This window comes from Sylvia atricapilla, chromosome 13 (genome assembly GCF_009819655.1).
Source record: "Sylvia atricapilla isolate bSylAtr1 chromosome 13, bSylAtr1.pri, whole genome shotgun sequence".
Taxonomy (NCBI): domain Eukaryota; kingdom Metazoa; phylum Chordata; class Aves; order Passeriformes; family Sylviidae; genus Sylvia; species Sylvia atricapilla.
In genome coordinates, this window is record NC_089152.1 from 1178841 (window position 1) to 1202076 (window position 23236).

The 23236-nt window shown below is 51.7% G+C and overlaps 2 protein-coding genes across 2 annotated transcripts in view; one reads left to right on the forward strand and one right to left on the reverse strand.

The window, feature by feature from the left end:
- ITGA11 (integrin subunit alpha 11) overlaps positions 1–12756 on the forward strand; it is a 31396-nt gene extending 18640 nt beyond the window's left edge. Inside the window, exons 17-28 of the mRNA XM_066328180.1 lie at positions 135–220; positions 2546–2747; positions 4832–4930; positions 6572–6648; positions 7602–7691; positions 9030–9120; positions 9229–9342; positions 9994–10080; positions 10737–10847; positions 11660–11755; positions 12184–12297; positions 12543–12756. Of these exons, the coding sequence (XP_066184277.1) occupies positions 135–220; positions 2546–2747; positions 4832–4930; positions 6572–6648; positions 7602–7691; positions 9030–9120; positions 9229–9342; positions 9994–10080; positions 10737–10847; positions 11660–11755; positions 12184–12297; positions 12543–12614 (1239 nt within the window). The 3' untranslated portion in view covers positions 12615–12756. The remainder of the gene's footprint in view (positions 1–134; positions 221–2545; positions 2748–4831; positions 4931–6571; positions 6649–7601; positions 7692–9029; positions 9121–9228; positions 9343–9993; positions 10081–10736; positions 10848–11659; positions 11756–12183; positions 12298–12542) is intronic.
- Positions 12757–14148: 1392 nt separating this feature from the next.
- On the reverse strand, positions 14149–21256 carry FEM1B (fem-1 homolog B). Its single transcript, XM_066328182.1, has 2 exons — positions 20789–21256; positions 14149–17306 (listed from the first exon to the last, which is right to left on the reverse strand). The coding sequence occupies exons 1-2, from the start codon at positions 21034–21036 to the stop codon at positions 15671–15673; spliced, it is 1884 nt and encodes a 627-aa protein (XP_066184279.1). The 5' UTR covers positions 21037–21256; the 3' UTR covers positions 14149–15670.
- Positions 21257–23236: the final 1980 nt, after the last annotated feature.

The following is a 23236-nucleotide window of genomic DNA, read 5'->3' on the forward strand; positions in this document are numbered from 1 at the left end:
GTCACCTCCGAGGTGCCACCTCCCAAAGTGCCAGCTCCCAAACTGTCACCTCCCAAGTGTCACCTCCCAGGTGCCACCTCCCAAGGCACCAGGGCAGGTTTATCCTCACCGAGCTGCTCCCGTTGTCCCCTCAGGTCCCCTTCTGGAATGGCTGCAATGAGGACGAGCACTGTGTCCCCGACCTGGTGCTGGATGCCAGAAGTGACATCCCCAGTGCCATGTGAGTAGGGTGACCCAGAGATCCCCCAAGAGTGTCCCCCACTGGGGGAGGCTCCAAAACCCAGCCCCGGTCTGTAAATTCCGACACCGCTGCTCCTCGTCGCTGCCGAAATTCCGGCACGTCTTCACTGAAGACCAAAAGTTGGGGAGTTGTAAAAAAAAGTCCTTTATTGAATCGTTAAATGCAAAATTCCCAAGTGGAAGTGGGATAGCACCTTCTCAGCAGCAGTAAAGGCAACAGCAGCAACAGCACCCGTGTTCCCTGTTCCCTGTTCCCTATTTCCTGTTCCCTATCCCCTGTTCCCTATCCCCTGTCCCCTGTTCCCTATCCCCTGTTCCCTATCCCCTATCCCCTATCCCCTGTTCCCTATTCCCTGTTCCCTATCCCCTATTCCCTATCCCCTATTCCCTATCCCCTATCCCCTGTTCCCTGTTCCTTATTTCCTGTTCCCTATTCCCTGTTCCCTATTCCCTGTTCCCTATCCCCTATTCCCTATTCCCTATTCCCTATCCCCTATCCCCTATTCCCTATCCACTGTTCCCTATTTCCTATTCCCTATTCCCTGTTCCCTATCCCCTATTCCCTATTTCCTATCCCCTGTTCCCTATTCCTTATTCCCTATTCTCTATTCCCTATTCCCTATCCCCTATTCCCTATTCCCTATTTCCTATCCCCTGTTCCCTATCCCCTATTCCCTATTCCCTTTCCCCTATTCCCTATTCCCTGTTCCCTATCCCCTATTCCCTATTCCCTATCCCCTATCCCTATCCCCTATCCCCTATTCCCTATTCTGTATTCCCTGTTCCCTTTCCCCTATCCCCTATTCCCTATTCCCTTTCCCCTATTCCCTATCCCCTGTTCCCTATTCCCTATTCCCTGTTCCCTGTTCCCTATCCCCTGTTCCCTGTTCCCTATTCCCTGTTCCCTATTCCCTGTCCCATGTTCCCTCTCCTCTAATATTTTCTAATATTCTCAGCTCATTCTGTTCTGATTTTAACCCATCAGGTTTAAACTCCCTACAAAAGTGTTGGGCCTATCCTGAGCTAAAACTGATGTGCGTTAATTTTTGTAAATTCTTACGCAAATTCCACGTTTATAGCTCTGTCTGTCCTATCTAGGAACTTCCAGTGAGGAGACATTATTTTGTGTTATGACTGGAATTTAACTAACTTTAATTTAAATATTTAACAAAATTAACTTAATTTAGTTAATTAATTTAACTAAATTTAACTGGGCTATGAACTAGGCACTAGTTCTCATTCTTTCTTACTTACTGACACAGCCTCTCGTTTCAAGGCGCTTAAAAATCCTTTCTTCATTCAATCTTTTAAAAATCCTTTCTTTATTTAATCCTTTCAGAATCCTCTCCTTATTTAAAGCCAAACTTGCATTTCTACCTCATGGATTTACGTATCCTGATTTCTCGGAGGGCTTTAACTCAGTCCTGACATTTTTTGGGCACCCCTGGGGCTGTGTGAATGGGGGTTTGGACCCCAAAACCACCACAAGGCTCATCTCAGCCCTCCTTGAGGTGCTTTTTGGCACTCCTGAGCCTCTCCCTGCTCCCTGTCTGGAAGGAATCCGTGGTTTTTCGGGGAATCCACAAACCAGCTCCTCTTTGGTGCCGCGGTGATGAGCCCCGGGGATACGGATCAGGAAATAGCAGGGAATGAGCGCAAGGCTGGCATTACCCACCTGGCAATTACGGGATTGACTCATGGAAAAAAACCAAAAAAACTCCACGCTGCAGCTCCATGGTTAAAGAGCTATTAAAGATTATTCCTGAATCCAGGAGCTGCTCCAGGGCTGGAGCCCCTCTGGAGCTGGGCTGGGAGAGCTGGGAATGTTCACCTGGAGAGGAGGAGGATCCAGGGAATCCTCAGAGCTCCTTCCAGGGGCTAAAGGGGCTCCAGGAGAGCTGGAGAGGGACAAGGGCTGGAGGGACAGGACACAGGGAATGGCTTCACAGTGGGAAAGGGGAGATTCAGATGGGATATTGGGAAGGAATTCCTGCCTGGGAGGGTGATGAGGACCTGGAATTCTGGAATTCCCAGAGAAGCTGTGTCTCCCTCTGGATCCCTGGAATGTCCAGGGCCAGGTTGGACACTGGGGCTTGGAGTCACCTTTGCTGTTGGCATGGGATCCGTTCTCTCCCTCCATCCCAGCTGTCCCGAGCATTCCTAAAATCATTCGAGCAAACATCACACCACTGGCCAAAAATCCCAAAATTATGGAATCCACAATCCCTCTTCCAGCACAGCGGGACGGAGGGAGAGCAGGGATTCCTGCCCGGTCGTAAAATCCCAGGAATTCCCTTTCCTGCAGGGAATTCTGCCGGAGGGCGCTGAGGAGAGGCGACTGCTCGTCCTTCAGCCTCTCCTTCGACGCCTCCGTCTTCGTCATCGAGAGCGGCAGGAGAAGGGTGGCCGTGGAGGCCACGCTGGAGAACCGCGGGGAGAACGCCTACAGCACCGTCCTCAACATCTCCTTCTCCAGGAACCTCCAGCTGGCCAGCCTGATCCCCAAGGTGAGCTCCCGGGAGCAGATCCAGGTTTTCCCAGAGGTCCCGCTAATCCCGGCCGGATGGGAAAGCCGCGGCCTAAAGCAGAGCCCAAATCCGTCCCCGTGTCTCGTAAATCAGAGCTGTTTATGGGCTCTAAGCGCTTCCAGCTCTTTATTTTGGAAATTACAAAAAGGTTTTTTTTTTTTTGAGTTTTAAGAGCCTGAGCGAAGGTCGAACTCAGAGGAAATTATTTCCCTCTATTTTTGTTTAAAAATACTCCCCGCACGCGGCCAAGTTCCCGTCAGGAACGAGTTTTTTTGCAGCTGAGAAATAGCTCTTGGAAGCAGGAGCTGCTCATGGGAATGCAGCGCTGAGCCGGGTGATGCCACCTCTCCGTGCCTCTCCCTGGAGCGTCCCAGAGTGTCCCAAAAATTTCCCTCCACCCCACTGGCTCGCTCTTGGCGCGGCTCCTCCCTGCTCCCAGCGAGGTTTGGGAATGTGCTGATGCTGCTGAGCCTTCCCTCAGCCCCCCATGACTTCATCCCCGCCCGCAGATCCCATCCCCTTTGTTTTTTCTCCGAGCCGTGCCAAGGGAAAATTGTGGGGCTCGCTGCCCACAGAATGAGAAAAAGGCATTTTTTGGAGATTATTCCGAGCCAAGTGAGGGGAGAGCAGGGAAAATCCCCGGGATGGGGATGGGGAGCACAAAGCACCGGGCAGCAGTGGTTGTAGGGAATATTTGCAGCTGGTCGTGGAGGAGTCATGGATAACGGGCTCCTGGCTGTCCCTCCTTAAAAAGGAGCATCCAAAGGGGATGGAAATCTGTGTCTTATAAATAAAAAATGGCTGTGGCCCCAAAAAACCCGTAATTTCAGCAGATGAGGGGGAGGAAGCTCCAGGCTGTTGCCGGTGCCTGGTGCTGGGATATTCCAGCTCCTGGGCGGGACTTTTCCAGCGGCAGCAGCTCTTGTGGGATAAAAGCTGGAATGGCTCATGCTCTCACGGTGAGGATGGACACCTGCTTACAAGGAGGCTGGAATGTCTGGAAGGGTTGTGGAGGAGACAGAGCAGGGTTGGTGTCCCATCCCATCCCCTGGATCCCATCCCATCCAATCCCATCCCAGAAATGGGCAGGAGCTTCTCCAGCCTGGCTGGAGAGGTGGAAGGTGTCCCAGCAGCAGGAATGTTGGTGTTGATGAGATGAGGGAGTTCCTGGTGGCCGTGCAGGATAACAGCTCCCGTTGTCTCTCAGTGCTTCCCAACGACTCCTCAATCCTGGAAAAATCAGGAGTGCCAGGAATAACCAGGTTCATTCATTCACCGCGGCTGAATTCATTCCCCACTGCTAATGAAATTCATAAAGAGGATTTGAATCAGGAAACTGGGAATTGCATCCTGGAGATGCCCCTTTCCAGGAACATAAACGAATGCACGGGAAGGATTCCCAGCTGCAGCGAGCAGGGCGCGTTGGGTGACTGATGGTTGGTCCTCTGGTTGGGTTTTGATTGGTGGTTGGTGGTTGGTTTGTGGTTTGTGATTGGTTGCAACCTTCCTTCATTCATTCGTTTGTTGGCCATTGGCTGGTTGGTCATAGGTTGGTTGTTTTTTTGTTGGTTGGGTGTTTTTTTGTTGGTTGTCAGCTGGTTGATCATTGGCTGATTGTTGATTGGTTGGCCATTGGTTGGCATTTGGTTGGTCACTGGTTGGCCATTGTTTCCCCAACTGGCCATTGGTTGGCTGGTCATTGGTTGGCCATTGGTTGGTCGTTGGTTGGCTGGTCATTGGTTGGCTGTTGGTTGGCTGTTGGTTGGCTGGCCATTGGTTGGCCATTGGTTGGCCGGTCATTGGTTGGCCACTGGTTGGCCATTGGTTGGCCGTTGGTTGGCCATTGTTTGGCCATTGGTTGGCCATTGGTTGGCCATTGTTTGGCCATTGTTTGGCCATTGTTTGGCCATTGGTTGGCCGTTGGTTGGCCATTGGTTGGCCGTTGGTTGGCCATTGGTTGGTTGGTTGTTTCCCCAAAGCCGAGGCCCATTTTGCACCCCTCAGCTATTCCCAGTTTCCGGAAGAGCCGGCTCCCAGGGCTCATTCCCGCTGTCCCGTTTCAGGACGACACCGACATCAACATTGACTGCGCCAGTGACGACCGGCACCCCACCAGGAGGGTGTGCAACGTCAGCTACCCCTTCTTCCGGGCCAAGGCCAAGGTAGGACCTCCCCAAATTCCAGCTGCGGGGTCCCCGGGTCACATCTGTCACATCCAAACAGGATTTTGAAGATAAACTTTTAGGGTTTTCCCTTTTGGGGTTTGAGAGGCGTCCTAGGGAAGCTGGGATGGTTGGGGATCCTTTCCCAGAGCTCCAGGATCCAACCCAGCTCCTCCAGGGGCCAGAATTTGGGCGGAATCCTCCGATCCTTTGGAAAAAATTAATATTGGCTTCCCTGAGCTCATTCCCTGCAGGATGAGGCTCCTTCCCTGCCTGAGAGGTTTTCCTTGCTCTGAGGTGACTCTGGATCCTGTTCGGAGCCAGGCTGGGTGGTGGTCTCCTCCAAACCGGTGTTCCCAATATTTGGGATGAGCCCAGATCCAGTTGATCATTTCCAAAAGCCACAAACCCTTGGGAAACGTTAAATCCGGGGATAAGGTGGGGGGAGGAAAAGCAGGGAGCTGCGGCTTCTCCATGCGGAATTCCACTGACCATGTTCCTGTGGGAAAAGGGGCCAGCACAAGTAGGATCTGGAGAGATCTGGATCCACCTGAGACCTTTGCTGAGGATGGAATATCACAGCCTGAGAGGTTTTCCTGGCTCTGAGGCGCCTCTGGATCCTGCTCAGAGCCCGTCCAAGCCCCCCTGGGTGGTGGCATCCTCCAAACCGCTGTTCCCAGTATTTGGGATGAGCCCAAATCCAGTTGATCATTTCCAAAAGCCATAAACCCTTGGGAAACATTAAATTCAGGGATAAGCTGGGAAAAAAACAGTGAGGAGATGCACTCAGGATCCACGTGGAATCCCGCTCGTGGCAAAAGGGACCAGCACAAGCAGGATCTAGAGAGATAAAACCTCTCCAGCTCCCGTATCCATCTGAAACCTTTCCTTGATTATGATGGATGAGCCTCAGGCACCAGGCTCGGCTTTAAAGCTCCCCAAATTCCCGCTGGGATGCCTGTGGCTGCACGAGGAGCCGGCTGCCCATGACCTACGGGGTCGGGAATGCGCCTGTTGGGCCGTCAGGTAGCGCTGCTCCTGCCAAAACAAAGACGGGCTCCAGATGGAATTTTGGCTCCGGAGCGGGCGGGAGCTTAAATATTCCAGTCAGCTGTGCCGGCCCAGACAGTTTGAGGTCAGGGCAGATGTGACATTTATCACTTTTATCCCGTTTTATTGGGGTTGGCTCTGTGCAGCTGCCTCCCCTCCCCTCCCCGCCGATCCCGGCCTCCGGAGGGATCTGCTTCCAAAGGGTTGTTCCCATGGCAGGGACTGGGAGAATTCCTGCAAATCCACTCGTTGTCCCCATCGCAGGGAATGGGAGAATTCCTGCAAATCCACTCGTTGTTCCCATCACAGGGAATGAGAGAATTCCTGCAAATCCACTCGTTGTTCCCATCGCAGGGAATGGGAGAATTCCTGCAAATCCACTCGTTATTTCCATCACAGGGAATGGGAGAATTCCCGCAAATCCACTCGTTGTTCCCATCACAAGGAATGAGAGAATTCCTGTAAATCCTGGGAAGGCTCTGCCTGGTCCCAGTGGGATCAGGAATTGTGTCTCCCGCAAGGTCCCTGCTCAGCGCTCAGGATTTTATTCCCTGGGATGTTTTTCCCGATGTTTTTTTCCCTCCTCCGCAGGTCGCTTTCCGCCTGGATTTTGAGTTCAGCAAGTCGGTGTTCCTGCAGAACATGGAGGTCTACATGGTCGCCAGCAGGTCTGGGAATGTTCTCTCCCCCCTGGAATCACGGAATCATGGGATGGTTTGGGCTGGGAAAAACAACCCCCATCCAGTCCCATCCCTTTCCCGATCCCAGTTTGTCCAACTTCGGACAATTCCCGGGATCCAGGAAGCTCCTCTGGTGCCTCCAGCTTCCCTTGGGATTCCTTCCTCCAGAGCCAGAGGTTTTCCATGGAATAACCCCACGGAGACCCTGTCGCTGTGGGCGATCCCAAACCTGGATATTTTTATTTATCCGGGAATTTCCAGCCATGGATTTTCCCGTGCCTGTGGAAGCTGCCGGGCTCTGCTGGATTTTGCAAAGCTGTTCTTAATCCCTGCTCCTGCACAGGCAGAGATGTGCCACAGGGAAATGCGGGAAGTCCTGCAAAGAAAGGGAAAATCCTGCAAAAAATGGGAAAATTCTATAAGGAAAGGGAAAATCCTGCAAAAAATGGGAAAATTCTATAAGGAAAGAGAAAATCCTGCAAAAAACAGGAAAATCCTACAAAGAAAGGGGGAAATCCTACAAAGGAAGGGAAAGTCCTGCAAAAAATCCTACAAAGAAAAGGGGAAATCCAACAAAGAAAAGGAAAAATCCTACAAAGAAAAGAGAAAATCCTGCAAAGAAAGAAAAAAATTAAACCAAATTATTATTTCATAAATCCTTAATAAATCAATTGACTAAAGTATTAAGATTAATTAATTAAGTCGTTCTAAAATCCACCAATTCTTAGAGCAGAGGAGGATTCTCCCTGCACCACTTTAAGCTGCTGGGGTTGGGGGGGAGTGCGACACCTCCCTCCAAATCATTTTATTCATTAAAAAAATCCTGGAATAAAACCCCGGCTCTGACCAAAAAGCCAAAAAAAATTTCAGCATTCCCAAAAAAAAAAATAAAAATTCCCGAGGGGATTTGGCTCCTGCCTGACCCCCCGGTCCTGTTGCAGTGACAGCGAGGAGAAGGAGAGCACCAAGGAGGACAACGTCGCCCACCTCAACTTCCAGCTCAAGTACGAGGCCGACCTCCTCTTCACCAGGTGAGGGGATTTTTTTATGGGATTCAATCCCTGGGAGGTGACGGATTGGGAAAACCTCCTCTGGGAAGCTCGACCCGCGCCGAGGTCGGAATTTTTTTCGTTTTTATTTTCATTTAAATTTGGGGGGATTTATCGAAAAACCAGGAGCTGTAAAATCAAGGAGAGCTCAACGCTCCCGATGTTTTAAAGGCATGAATTTGATTAAAGAGGTGTGAGGGTGAGTTTTTATGGGGAGGGGGAAAATAAAAAAAAAAAAAAAAGGGGAATTCTTGGAGGTAATAATGGCCATCACAGGTGTTCCCACAGTCTGGGCCCGTGGCCATCCCACAAAACCATCCGAGGGAGGCTCAGCTGTGGGATTGAGCGTGGAATCACCAGGAATGAGAGTCTGGGAGAGCCAGGGAACATTTAAGAAGCTGCTGATGGGAAAATCAGCGATCCCAAAGCACATTCCCTGGCGCTGCCTGCTGGAATTTTTAGGGGATTTTTCAGCCCTTCGGTCATTTTTTTCATATATATAATTTTTTTTAATTATTACTCAGATGCCGTAAATGAAATTCCATTAATATTTAGGATTTATGGGGAGCAAGGGGGTTCTCCGGTTCAGAGCGAAGGGAAAAACCTGGAGGGAAAGAAAAGGACAAAAAAAAGAGAAGAAATTTGGGAATTTTTGGAGTGGAAAAGGAGGGAGGGAATTTTAAAGGATTTGAGGCCGTCGCAGGTGCTCCCAAACGGGTTCCCATGGAATATTCCTGGCTCTTTTCCCACCTCTCCAGCTGCAAAGCAGGGATTGATTTACCTCCTGTGACATCCAGACCTCAGCCAGGGCCTGGGATGGCTCTGATGCATTAAAGAGGCAAGAAAATCCTACACAGAAAGGAGAAATCCTGAAAAAAAGGGGGGAAATACAGCAAAAAAAGGGGGAAATCCTACAAAGCAAGGGAAATCCTACAAAGAAATGGGTAATCCTGCAAAAAAAAGGGGAAAATCCTACGAAGAAAGGGGAAATACTGCAAAAAGGGGGAAAATATAAGAAATAAGGGGGAAATTCTACAAAGAAAGGGGAAATCCTGCCAAAAAGGGGGAAAATCCTACAAAGAAAGGGGAAATCCTGCAAAAAAGGGTAAAATATAAGAAATAAGGAGGAAACCCTGAAAAGAAATGGGAAATCCTGCAAAGAAAGGGAAAACCCTGAAAAGAAATGGGGAAAATCCTGCAAAGAATAGGGAAAATATCGCAAAAATAGGGAAAATTCTAGAAAGAAAGGGGCAATTATTGCACAGAAAGGGGAAATCCTGCAAAGAAGGGGAAAATCCTACAAACCCCTTTGTCCCACAGGACGTCGAGCCTGGACTATTTCGAGATCAGATCCAACAATTCCCTGGATGGATCCAACCCCATCGGGCCCCCCTTCCACTGCACCTTCACGGTGAGCAGGAATTGGAATCCCGGAGCTTTCCTGGGATTTGGGATCGGCCCCGGGAGCCGGGATCGCCGTCCCACGATCCCAAAACCTCCCTGTGCTCTTCCCTGGCAGCTGCAGAACCTGGGATTCTTCCCGGTGCAAGGGGTGACCCTGAAGATCACCGTGCCCGTGGCCACGCGGGCGGGAAACCGGCTCCTGCTGCCCACGGGGTTCCGGGCGGATCAGGTAGGACGTGATCCTGCTTTGGGATGGGATTCCAGCCCGGCTTAGGATGGGATTCTGTCTCGGTTTAGGATGGAGTTCTGTCCCAATTTAGGATGGGATTCCAGCCCGGTTTACGATGGGATTCCCACCTGGTTTAGGATGGAATTTCAGCCCAGTTTGGGATGGAATTCCAGCCCCATTTGTGATGGGATTCCAACCTGCTTTAGGATGGGATTCAGTTGCAGTTTAGGATGAGATTCCAGCCCAGTTTAGGATGAGATTCCAGCCCATTTAGGATGGGACTCCAGCCCAGTTTAGGATGGGATTCCAGCCCAGTTTAGGATGGGATTCCAGCCCGGTTTAGGATGGGATTCCAGCCCGGTTTATGATGGGATTCCAGCCTGGTTTAGGATGGGATTCCAGCCTGGTTTAGGATGGGATTCAGTTGCAGTTTATGATGGGATTCCAGCCCTGTTTAGGATGGGATTCCAGCCCGGTTTAGGATGGGATTCCAGCCCCTCCAGCCACATCCCACAGTGAGCCAAACCCAACCCCATCTCCAGCAAATCCTGGGGGTGCTGGGGATCCCCAGTTCCATCGGGATGGGAGCACGGGGAAGTGACCACCACCATCCCTGTGTCCATGCTGGAATTCCATCGGCTCCTCCCACAGGAGAACACGACCTGCACCATCTGGGGGAACAGCACTGACTACCGCAGGAGCCCGGCGGAGGAGGACCTGTCCCGCACCCCACACCTGGTACTCACCCCACGGGGCTGAGCCTGGCTCCAGGAGATCCCAAAACACGGAAAAACCTGGAATTGGGATGGCCCATGGACATGGGAGGGGATGCTGGAATTTTTAGGAGATTTTAAAGCCCTTTGGTAGTTTTATTTTCTTTTATTTTCCTTCATTTTATTTTATTTTATTTTATTTTATTTTCCTTTATTTTATTTTATATATTTATATTATTATTATTATTTTACTTTTATTTTATTATTTTATTATTTTATTATTTTATTATTTTATTTCTATTTTTATTTTCATTTTAATTTTTTAAATTTTTCTTTTTCTTTTTAATTTTATCTTTATTTTTCCTCTCGGCCACTGCAAATAAAACCCCATTAATACCTAGGATTTACGGGGAGCGAGGGGATTCTCCAGCTCACAAAGATCAGGATAATTTTTTTTTTCCGAGGGAAAACTTGGAGGGAAATAACAGCACAAAAACCCAGCAAAACTGGGGAAGTTTGGGGTCAAAAACAGGGAGAAAATGTAAAGAATTTTGGGATTTGGCCACACATGAGGACGAGGACGGACACATGGGATCCTCCCCACCTCGATGAGTGGCAGGGATGGATCCCAGCGGGATTTTCCCTCCTTTTCCAGCCACGATCCCACATTTCCCTTTGCAGAACCACAGCAACTCCGACGTGGTTTCCATCGACTGCGAGGTGAAGTTGGCCCCCAACGAGGAGCTGAACTTGCACCTGCACGGGAACCTGTGGATGAAATCCCTGAAGGCAGTGAGTGCGCCGCAGGAAATGCGGATTTCGGGGAGAAATCCCCCAAAAGAACTCCCAAAACCCCAAAACACGTGGGGTTTTCCCCTCACCCAGGGAAGCCCAGGCGTGTGGGGGGTGATTTTTGTTCCCAAAGCCGCTTATCCTATCGGATTGTGTGCCCATTGTGGATTATTTAATTCCATAACTAATTAATTAACGCAAATTTCATTCATTTTAAACCTGCTTTTTGCTGTCGTTCCGCCCCACTCCTTTGCCTGCCCCGCCTCCTCCTCTCCCACGGGAATCCCAGTGGGTACAAAGCCGTGGGGAGGGGATGATCCCATTGGGAATGGGGTGGATCCCACTGGGAATGGGGTGGATCCCATTGGGAATGGGGTGGATCCAATTGAGAATGGGATGATCCCATTGGGAATGGGGTGGATCCAACCAGGGATGGGGTGGATCCCATTGGGAATGGGATGATCCCATTGGGAATGGGGTGATCCCATTTGGAATGGGGTGGATCCCATTGGGAATGGGATGATCCCATTGGGAATGGAGTGGATCCCATTGGGAATGGGATGATCCCATTGGGAATGGGGTGGATCCCACTGGGAATGGGATGATCCCATTGGGAATGGGGTGGATCCCATTGGGAATGGGGTGGATCCCACTGGGAATGGGGTGACCCCATTGGGAATGGGATGATCCCATTGGGAATGGGGTGGATCCCACTGGGAATGGGGTGGATCCCACTGGGAATGGAGTGGATCCCACTGGGAATGGGGTTCCCTTTTCCATGTGGGAAGCTCATCCTGTTCCTCTCCATGCAGCTGAAGTTCAAGGCACTGAAGCTCAGCACCATCGCCGCGCTCCAGCGGCGCTTCCGCAGCCCCTTCGTTTTCCGGGAAGAGGATCCCAGCCGCCAGGTGAGCCCTGGGATGGGGAGGAGCCAGAGTTTTGGGATCCCTGCCTTGATCCCATTGGGAAAATTCCTATGGATGGCAGAAGGGTTGGAGTGACCCAGGCCTGGAAAAACTCGGTGCGGTTTTTTATGATGGGATTCTGTCCCAGTTTTGGACAGGATTCCAGCCCAGTTTAGGATGGAATTCCAGCCCAGTTTAGGATGGAATTCCAGCCCCTCCAGCCACATCCCACTGCGAGCCAGTAATAAAATCCCATCATAAAAAAGCTGTGGCCGGAGCCGAGCTCCAATCCCGGAATCTCCAGATTCCGCAGGGAAAACTGAGCCAAATCCTCGGTGCAGAATTCCCAAAGGATGGAGTGCTCAGCATTTCCCACCATCCCTTTTCCCCGCTGTTCCCGCCCGCAATCCGCGGTGTTTTCTCTCCTCCAGATCACCTTTGAGATCTCCAAGCCTGAGGAATGGCAGATTCCCATCTGGATCATCCTTGGGAGCACTTTGGGGGGTCTCCTGCTCCTGGCCCTGCTTGTCCTGGCGCTCTGGAAGGTGAGCAGCCTTCAGGCCGCGCGTTTTGGGGGAATTTTGGATGGATTTCTGGATGGATTTCTGGATGGATCTTCCGGATCCGTGTCCAGCGCCCCACGAGCTCCTCAACTCCACCAAGAATCCTCAAAATCTCCTCCAAAATTTCCATTCTCACATAAATTATATCCGGGACCAACTTCCCGCTGGTGTCCCATTAAAATCTCCTGGGATAACGTCGGGGTTTCGTTTCTCTTCTCACCCCACAGCTCGGGTTCTTCAAGAGCGGGAGCCGGCGGCGAGCGGAGGAGCGGGAGCAGAATTCCCAAGGGATGGAGTGACTCTGCCGGGGCAGGAGCCCCCTCCCAGCTCCGGAGATTCCCGGGATCCCGAGGGATTTGGGGCCTGAGCTTGGCTTTGCAGCAGGATGAGGGATAGCACTTAAAAGCCATAAAAAAACCACCCCTCAAACCAACTGAAAATTCCCCAAAAGTCTACTCAAAAGAACTTTCAACTGGAATTTCATAAAAATCCCCTCAAACTCATGGAAAGTTCCCCCCAAAAATTTCCTTGGAGGTGCCTCCAACTGGGATTCCATAAAAAACACCTCAAACCAAGGGAAAATTCCCAAAAAGTCTCCTCCTCAGAGCTTCCAACTGAGGTTCCATAAAAAACACCTCAAACCAACCAAAAAGTCCCAAAAAATTTCCTTGGAGGGGCCTCCAACTGGAATTCCATATAAGCACCTCAAACCAACCAAAAATTCCCCAAAAATCTCCTCGGAGGTGCTTCCAACTGGGATTCCATAAAAAACCACCCTCAAACCAATGAAAAATTCCCCCAAAAATCTCCTCCGAGGTGCTTCCAACCGGGATTTCACCGAGGTGGCAGCAGTGGGGACGAGGGGACACCGATGTGAGGGGTCCCCGATGCGGGGCTGGAAAACTCCTTAAAATAATAAAATCCCCAAAAAAATCCCCCATGGATTGCTCCTTCCCCGTGGTGGAGCTGTGGCAAATCCCGGGCTCTGCTGGCCACGGCTCTCAAACTGCCTTCGTCGAGCGGAGTAATTAAGCGGAGGCGTTAATTAGTCTGAATGCACTGAACGAAAACCTCGCGATTTCAAGCACCTTAAATGCCAAAAAAAAAAAAAATTCTCCGGTGTCCAGCTGTACATAATTCTTCTCAAAAGAGGAAGGAAAAGGGAGGGGAAAAAAAAAATTTAAAAAAATCCTGCAAAAAAAAAAATTAAAATAATTTAAAAATAATTTAAACTCGTTTTTTTAAAAATAAAGGTAATTAAAAAAAGCAGTTTGATGAGTCTTGTCCCAGCAGAGCAGTTTGGGGAGCCCACCTGGTGTATCATACCTGTACATAGCTGGTGCCATGGAAATCATGGAATCTGGAGGGCGGGAAGGCGCCCTCGGCATAGCGGAATTATTTATGCTAATATTAATTTTATGGAATGTTGCCGGATGCGGGATCAGGTGCGGGGAAATACCGTCCCTGGTGGTGTTTTTTTTTTTTTTTAAGGATTAAAGATATGATATTTTAAAAATTCCTGCTGTCTGGTCGCTTTTTCCATGAAGGGGGGCTGCTCTGGGATCGGGGATTTTTCCATCATTAATTCCCATGGGATGGGAGGTTTTCCCAGGGATGCACTCGGGAATCATCTCAGGATTCCAGACAGGAATGACACCATCCAGGTGTCAGGAAAATGTCACCTTCCACTAATCCCAGGCTGTTCCAACCTGGCCTTAGGACAATTCCAGGGATGTGGCAGCCACAGCTCCTCGGGAAAACCTAAACCCAATCCTAAAGTTTTTCCCTCAAAGGACACAAAACCCCCCGGACAAAACCCAGGAAACCCCCAAGGTAATTCCACATTCAATGTTTATTTCTTTGTCATACAAATAGAAACGCGTGCCCCAAATCTCGCCTCGAAGTTCTACCTGGATTGTTGTTTTGTTTTTTTTTTCTTTTAAAAAAACAAAAACCCAAACAAAACCCCACGGAACATTCGTTCATCCTGACGGTTAAAAAGCTGCATGGGAAAGGAACAGAGGGTCCAGGAGCCTTTGTCCCAAAAAACAAGTGACATTTTTTTCCTGCAGGAGCATCTGCCACTTCTCCCAAGGTTCTCAAGCATTCCCGTACAATCACTCGCCCATCAGCGAAGAGGTCGATGAGAGGAGGAAAAGTTTTTTCTTTCCTTTTTTTTTTTTTTTTTAAAAATCAAGTTTTAAGAAGAGATTTTCTTTTTTTTTTTTTTTACACAATGGAAGGGAGTAAAAACCCATTAAAAAAAAAAAATCCTCGAAGTCCGATTCGGGGAGGCACAGACACTCCAACTCTTCTTGGAAAAGCCAGGTTCAAGGAAGACTCTCTTTGGCGGCAGACGGCTCCGTTAGGAAGATACAGCATCTGGAATCCAAGAGTGCAGCTGGACAGACTTTTGAGTCAAAAAAAACGACTTTTCTTGAGTCAAAAAAAGGTGCGTGTCGAGCGTTGAAACAGAAAAAAAAAACCCCAAAACCCAGAGTTAAAAGCAGTTTGAAATGTTGGGACACACACGAACACAAATTCCCTACCCAGTTTCTAGGGATCCATGCATGATGTTAGGAGAGGAGCGACGGGGACTAGGGAAAAAACAAACGATGATTCCGGTTATTTTCGGTCGGCGTGGGAAGTTTTTTTTTGGGGTTTTTTTTTTTTTGTTGTCCATAGGTTATTCAATACTTACTGGAGCAGTGTCAGTGAAGAGCTCGATAAGGGAGTTCTGCCCCTCAAAGGTGAATTCCCACCTGCATTTCCTAACAGAGCGCCCCTCACGCCTGCAGCTGCTGCTAAGTGCTGCTCAAAAAGGGAATTTTGGGTCAAAACAGGACTGTTAAAAACGTTACCGACATCTCCAGCACGAGCTGAAAGGCATAAAAGCACGGTGAGGTACGAGAGCAATGCACTGAACTGGGGGTGGACACTCCACTTTTAGCCCAACTACCACAGAATTCCCTGGTTTTTTTTTTCCTTTTCCCTCACCACGAGGAGTCTGAAATCCAATTCTGCGTCGGGCACGAAACGTTCGACAGGAGTTTTTACCTGGGGGATTCTCTTCGTGTTGTTTAGAAAACCGAGAGCTAAGGGAGGGATTCTTTTAACCAAGGAAAGGACCAGAATCTCAAACGTGGGATTCAACCACGGGACAAGGCTGTGGCTTTTCCTGCCCCCTCCCTCCACCATCTCCACCCGAGAACCGTGGACGGGGAACCCAGAGGAACCCGAAAGCAAAGGAATGGAGAGAAAAAATAAAACAGCTTGATGGACACGGGTGTATTCTGCTGTCTGGTGTCGTCCTCCTCCCGGGATAGCACCACCACAAAAAAAGGTCAGACACGGCCTAGTGGAACTGGACAAACTCCTCCAGAGTTCTGGGGATCTGGTTTTGGTAGCTGATGTTGTAGATCCGCACGGCGCGGGCGGCCAGGCACTTGAGACTCAGCTTCATTTGAGTTTTAAGGAGGATTTCGGACACCCCGGTGGTGCTTTTATCCAGAGGGGTTTTCTTCTGCTTGTTGGTCATGTCCGTGTGGGCGCCGGCCTCCACCAGGCTGATGATGATGGAGTGCAACGTCAAGAAGTCGCTGATGGGCCGGTGGTACTGCACGATGATGTGCAGGGGGCTGTTGCCCTCGTTGTCCACGGCGTTGACGTCGGCGCCGCAGTCCAGCAGCAGCTTGGTGACCAGGGCGTTGGGGAAGCTGCAGACGTCGTTGGTGTGGAAGTCGTCCACGGGCGTGCCCGAGTTGACGGCGTGGTGCAGCAGGCTGGAGCCGTCGCGCGTGCGCGGGTCCAGGTGGATCAGGTTGTAGATCTGCTTGTTGATGCGGGCCTGGTCCTCCTCGCTGCACTGCGTCTTGGTGGAGATGCACACCAGGTAGAGGAAGGTGAAGATGTTGCACTCGTAGTTGTCCACGGCCGTGTGGATGTCGGCGTCCGCGGTGGTTTTGATGCGCGCCATGCCCTGCTCGATCTCCAGCACGCTGCAGCGCAGCACGCTCTCGATGTCCTTGGCCTTCACGGGCTCGTTCAGGTGGATCATCTGGGAGAAGACCTGAGCGAACCTCAGCAGGTCCTTGTGGGTGTTCCTGTTGCCTTTCTGCCGCAGGTGCAGGGCGTGGAGCCAGAGCTTGATGCACTGCTCGAACTCCATGTTGTCAGCGTAGACCGCGCCCCGGTAGATGATGGGGTGGGACACGTCGATATTGTCCGAGCCCAGGATCCTCTCCCGCACTATGAGGCCTTCCATGTGCAGGGCATCCCTGTCCTGCCTAATGGACTCTAATTCCTGAGGCGTCCTGCATTCCGACCTGTTCCCGTAGGCCTCGATCTGGGGCAGCACCTCCTTCTCGATGACGTTCTCGCTGTCGCGGTACCTCTCCAGCATGGCTAAATACAAATAGTGGTAAGTCTTCAAAATGTCGTAGTTCTCCCTGTCGTTGGCGAACGAGGCCCCCAGCAGCTCCAGAGCTTCGATCCTGCTCCTCCTGTCGCAGTCGGCGTGGGCCAGCAGCAGCTCCACCACGTCGGCCTTGCAGCTCTCGGCGGCCACCTTCAGCGGCGTCATGCCGTGCCCGTTGACCATCATGGCCGCCTTCCACTTGACCAGCTCCCTGACGATCTCCAGGTGCCCGGCCTCGGCGGCGAAGTGCAGGGCGGTGGCCCCGCAGTGCGCCTTGGCGTTGGGGTCGGCGTGCTGCTCCAGCAGGTACCTCACCACGTCCGTGTGGCCCTTGTAGGCCGCGATCATCAGGCAGGTGTTGTCGTACTTGTTGGCGATGCTGATGTTGGCGTTGTTCTCCACCAGGTACTTGACGATGTCCAGCCGCCCGTCGAAGCAGGCCGCCCGCAGCGGCGTCGAGTTGGTCACCGTGGTGTGGTTGACGTTGGCGCCGTGGCTGACCAGCAGCTTGACCACCTCGAAGTGGCCGGCCCCGGCCGCGCACCACAGCGCGGTGGCGCCGTCGATGACGAAGCTGGGGGAGGAAAGGGGGGAACAGGGGGTTAGGGTTCTTCCAGAAGTGTTCCCTGCCCAGCCAGCCATGGATTTTACAGCCAGCTCGTCCCGGGGATTCAAGGAGATCACTCGGAATGAGGCTGAAGGAGCACATGGAGGGAGCGTTGGAAGTTGGAACTTCAGAGTGGCCAAAAGGGGTTTGGCCACCTTGAAGATCCAACTTACAAACTCCAGTCTCATTTAGAGAGGTTTGGGGAAGAACACATCTCATATCACCTCTTCAGTGCAATGAAGTGATCCATTAAAGACCAAAAAAACCCTTAAAATGGGTATTTTGACTCAAAAAAACCCCCAGTTTTAGATATCAGCAACAGCCCCGAAGGCAAAATCAGCTTCAAAATTTCTGATTTTCTCCCTGCCTTCTCCCTGAGCCGCTTCCCTATTTGAGATCCCGTGCCCTATTTGAGAGCCAGCCCGGCAACTTTGGGAAGAAAATAAAACCTAAAAAAGCAGAAGTTGTGAGCTGGGCTGTTCCACAGATGTGTGTCACATGGTGGCCCTGCAGACAACGGGGAAATGAGGGGACAGATCCCCTTTTTTAACCTCTTTTCATTCCCTGAACCCAGCACACACACAAAAAAAATGGATTTGTCTTTCCTATGCCCTGGTTTTTGAGGGATTTAAATGAGGAAACAGGCAGGATTCACACACCCTCAAGGCACGTCCCAAACACACAGAAAGGACAAGTATTTCCAAACAGCCACGTTCCCCAAAGTTAAAATATCCAAAGATCAGCTTTAATTTCACTTTCACAGCGATTTTTAATCATTCGGTGAAGCCCTCGTAGCTCCACAGCAACTGCTTGTAAATCCAACTCCTCCAGAGGCTCTTCAAAATCCCAGAGAGAATTCCCAGCGAGAAGCTCTTGATTTTGTAAATAACCCCATGAAAATATTATTTTTATTTCTGATTTTTTTTTTGGTGTTTTGAGGCTCCAGGTGGAAAGGCCGACGGAGAGGAGCCACCTTATCTGAGGCACAACAATCCCTGGGGAATCACATGGGCTCTGCTCCTCTCCCTGCGTCCATTGTGCCTCAGACAACTCCTCCTTCAGTCTGTGCCAGGCACAGACTCTGGAAAACACAGCCCCAGCCAGGCAAAAATCCAGCATTTGTGGCAGGAGGCCCTTTCCTCCAGGAATTCTCACCCCAGAAATTCTCAGCCTGCTCCTGAGTGGCAAAAAAACAAAACAAAACCAAAAAAAACCCCAAAACCAAACCAAACCAAACAAAAAAAAAAACCCCAAAAAAACAACAAAACAAACAAGCACCCACACCAAAAAATAAATTAAAAAAAACCAAACAAAACCAAAAAACCCAACCAACCAAAACACCTGAAACAAAACCCACAAAAACAACAACAAAAAAAAAAAAAAAAAAGGAATAAAAATCCACCCACACAGAGAAGTGGTTCTGCATGAGAGAACTGAACAGTGTGAGAACCCTTCCCGATGTCACTGTCACCTGCAGTGGCAAAAATGTCCCAGAAATGCCACTCTGGCCCAGCAGAGCACAGCCTCACAGGGGGAATTCCTAACTGGAAAAGGCATTTATGGCTCATCAGGGTTCTTTATCAGAAAATCCCCGAATTTGGGTGTCTCCAACACCCACGGGATGTTTAGGTGGGGATGTCAGGAATTCATTTCTCAAACCGGCAGGAAGGAGGGCACTGCCAGCCTTCAGCCAGGGACAGCCAGAGAACAGATCCTCCTCTGCTGAGCCCCACAGAGGGCAGGGCAGTGACCACAGAGGAGCCCTGGAAGGGACCCAAAGGGCAAAAACATCACAGGATGATCTGGGATGGAAGGGACCCAAAGGGCAAAAAATCACAGAATTATTTGGGATGGAAGGGACCCACAAGGGCCAGAAAATCACAGAATGATCTGGGATGGAAGGGACCCAAAGGGCCAAAACATCACAGAATGATCTGGGATGGAAGGGATCCACAAGGGCCAGAAAATCACAGGATGATCTGGGATGGAAGGGACTCAAAGGGCCAGAAAATCACAGGATGATCCGGGATGGAAGAGACCCACAAGGGCCAGAAAATCACAGAATGATCTGGGATGGAAGGGACCCAAAGGGCCAGAAAATCACAGGATGCAGAGCTGGACAGGGCCTACCAGGGCCACCAAAACATGGAATAATCTGAGGTGGAAGGGACACACACACCATCAAGTCACAGAATAATCTGGGCTGGGAAGGGCTCCCAAGGGCCATCAAGTCACAGAACAGTCTGAGCTGCGAGAGGCCCACAAGGCACAGAATCACAGGACAGCCTGGGGTGGAAGGAGTCCACAAGGACCATCCAGTGACAGAACACAGGGCTGGGAGGGCTTCACAGCGGTGACCATCAAGTCAGGGAATAATGTGAGCTGGAAAAGATCCATGAGATCCACCAAGTCACAGAATAGCCTGAGTTGAAAAGAACTCACAAGGAGCATCATGTCACAGAACACAAAGCTGGAAGGGCCCCACAAGGGTCCATCAAGCCATGGAATAGTCTGAGCTGGAAAGAAGAACCCACAAGGGCCAAGTCACAAAATCCTGAGCTGGAAGAGATCCACAAGGTCCACCAAGTCACAGAAGAGCCTGAGTTGAAGAGGCCCACAAGCACTGACAGGTCACGGAATCCTGAGCTGGAAGGGGCCCACAGGGACCAACAGGGCACAGAACAGTCTGAGCTGGAAAGAACCCACAGGGACCATCAAGTCAGGGGATAATCTGATCCACAAGGGCCCCACAAGGTCCACCAGGTCACAGAACAGTCTGAGCTGGGACCACAAGGACCACCAAGCCACAGAAGAGCCCGACCTGAATGAGACTCACAAGCAGCACCAAGGCAGAGAAGAATCTGGGTTGAAAAGAACCCACAAGGGCCACCACGTCACAGAACACAGAACTGGAAGGACTCCACAAGCACCACCATGTCACAGAACAGTCTGAGCTGGAAAGAACCCACAAGGATCCGTCAAGTCATGGAACAGTCTGAGCTGGAAGAGATCCACAAGGGTCCATCAAGTCAGGGAACAGTCTGAGCTGGAAGAGATCCACAAGGTCCACCAGCACACAGAACAGCCTGAGTTGGAGAGAACCATAAGCACCACCATGTCACAGAATAGTCCGAGCTGGAAACAACCCACAAGGACCACGTCACAGAACACAGAGCTGTGAGGACCCCACAAGGACCACCATGTCAAGGAACAGTCTGAGGAAAAAATCCACATGGACCAACCACCAAGTCAAGGAACAGCCCGAGCTGGAAACAACCCACAAAGACCTTTAAATCACGGAATACTCAGCCTTGGGCAAAGCTCCCAAACCCCTCCAAAGGCCCGGAACAGTGTGAGCTGCCGGAGGCCCAGAGGGCCGCGCTGTCGCTCAGCCCAGGCCGTGCCCGCCCCGCCGCTCCCGGCGCTGTCCGGGCCGGGCGCTCACGTACCCGTCGAAGCGGACGGTGCCGGTCTGCTGCGTGTGGACGCGGTAATGCTCCAGCAGCAGGCGCACCACCTTGGCGTGCCCGTTGCGGGCGGCGATGATGAGCGGCGTGGAGCGCTGCCCGCCGTGCTGGCTCACGTAGCCCAGCAGGTATTTGATGTCGCTCTCGGAGCGGTTCAGCAGCAGCGCGGCCAAGGTGAGCACGCGGCCCTCGCTGGCCGCCTTGTACACGTACCCCGCCAGCCCCTCCATGGCCGCCTCCGCCTCCGCGCGGCCCCGCCGCCCGCAACGGCCCCGCTCGGGCCGGCCCGGCTCTGCCCCGGCCAGCTCCGTCCCGGCGCGGCGCCCCGCGGGGCCAACATGCGGCCGCCCCGGGGCTCGCCGCCCCCCGCGCCGAGCCGGTCCCGGCCCCAGTCCCGGCCCCGGCCCCGGCGGCAGCGCAGCCGCGGCCCGGCAGCCAAGGCGCGGCCCCCCCCCCGCCCGGAGCGCGGGCCCGGCCGGCACCGCCGCGCTCCGCCCCGGAACCGCCGCGCTCCGCCCCGGAACCGCCGCGGCCCGCCCCGGAACTTCCTGGTTCCGCCCCGGAACTTCCGGGTTCCGCTTCGGAACTTCCGGGTTCCGCCCGCGCCTCAGAGGGGCCGGCCGGCAACCGCGGCCGAGCGGCGGCGTTCCGGAGCTCGGCTGGAAAAGTGATCCGGGGAGCGGAGGATAAACACGGCTGTTTTGGGATCCCGAACGGAGTTTGTCTGGAAATGCGCTCCAGAGTGTGCAGGACAAGCTTGGCCTTTCTGGTACCACAAACAGATCTTTCTGGAAAAGCGTTCCAGGGTGTGGAGACCAAGCTCAGCTATTCTGGGATCCCGAAGAGTGAGGCTGGAAAAGAGCTCCAGAATGGAGAAGCCACGTAAATGATGCCTTGAGAGGCTGCCTAGACCAGAGGCTAGACAGAGTTAAAGGAATAAAGTGGGTATTTATTAAAAGGCCTTCAAAGGATGCACCTGAGGCAGTACAAGAGGCTGGCCGTGGCTCCACCCAAGGTGGACAGCGTGTCACGAGTTTTCACACTTTTATAAGTTTTGGTCCATTCACATATTTGGGTTAGTTGTCCAATTACAGCTTCACGTTGTGAAGTCCCATCCTCCCAGGTTGCTCTCCTCAACTCACTGTTGTTTCCATTCTTTGGGCCTGAAGCTGCAGTGGTGTCCTTGGTTCTGGGGCTGGAAAAGGATTGTTTTGTCTGACTGAGCTGTGAGGAGAATTATTGGGTTGGGTTGGTTAGACTGGACTGGATTGGGTTGGATTGAGTTGGGTGGGGTTGGATGGACTGGACTGGGTTGTGTTGGATTGAGTTGGATTGGGTTGGTTGGATTTGGTTGGGTTGGTTGGATTGGGTTGGATTGGGTTGAATTGGTTTGGGTTGTGTTGAATTGGTTTGGGTTGGTTGGGTTGGGTTGAATTGGTTTGGGTTGGTTGGACTGGAATGAATTGGTTTGGGTTGGTTGGACTGGGTTGGGTTGGATTGGTTGGACTGGGTTGGGTTGGGTTGGATTGAGTTGGATTGGGTTGGGTTGGTTGGATTTGGTTAAATTGGTTTGGGTTGGTTGGACAGGGTTGGATTAAGTTGGGTTGGTTGGATTGGGTTGGATTGGGTTGAATTGGTTTGGGTTGGATTAAATTGGTTTGGGTTGGATTGAATTGGTTTGGGTTGGTTAGACTGGGTTGGGTTGGATGGATTTGGGTTGTTTGGACTGGGTTGGGCTGGAATTTGTTCAGTTGCATTGGGCTGGGTTCAGCTGGGCTGGGTTTGGCTCAGTTTGGCTTTTTAAAGCCAGAACCAGCAGCTCCCATCCCCTCGGCCATGCCCCAACCCCTGCAGGACCCTCACCCTGCATTTGGGGACACCACCACCAGCCTTGTCACCCGCCTGTCACCTCAACCCCCTGCTGCCGGTGACACGAGCCACCAGCAGTAAGGGGACACCACCCCGGGCCCCGTCTGCCACCCCATTGTCCTGTGGGGGATCCGGTGTCAGCCCCATGAATTATGAATTCCCGGTCCTGACACCGGAGCCGCGGCCCTTTGTGGGATGTGCATTATTCAGGGAGCAGCAGCCGGAGTCTGGAGAGCCCAGGGGACACCAGGGGACACCAGGGGACACCAGGGGACATGTGGCCAGCCCTGGTTCCAGCCACATCCCCGTGCCAGGCACAGGGTGACGAGCAGGGTCCTGGTAAGATTAAGTGGCTCCGTTATCTGGAAGATCTCCTGAACTTTTCAGGGATATTTTTCCAGGTGCCACCCGTGCCCTGCTGGCATCGAGGGGGGGAATCCCAAAATCTCCCTTCTGCTGCTTCTGGGAGCCCAGAATTTGGGGTGGGAGCAGAATTCCAGGCAAGAATTCCTCAGTGGAAGGAAGGCTGTGCCACAGTTCCCAGGGATTGTCCTGCTACCG

Coding starts and splice junctions, on each gene's coding strand:
- FEM1B (XM_066328182.1), bottom strand. CDS start 21,036: ATGGAGGGGCTGGCGGGGTACGTGTACAAGGCGGCCAGCGAGGGCCGC. Junction 17,307..20,788: donor GGCACCGTCCGCTTCGACGG/GTACGTGAGCGC, acceptor TTCCTCCCCCAG/CTTCGTCATCGACGGCGCCA.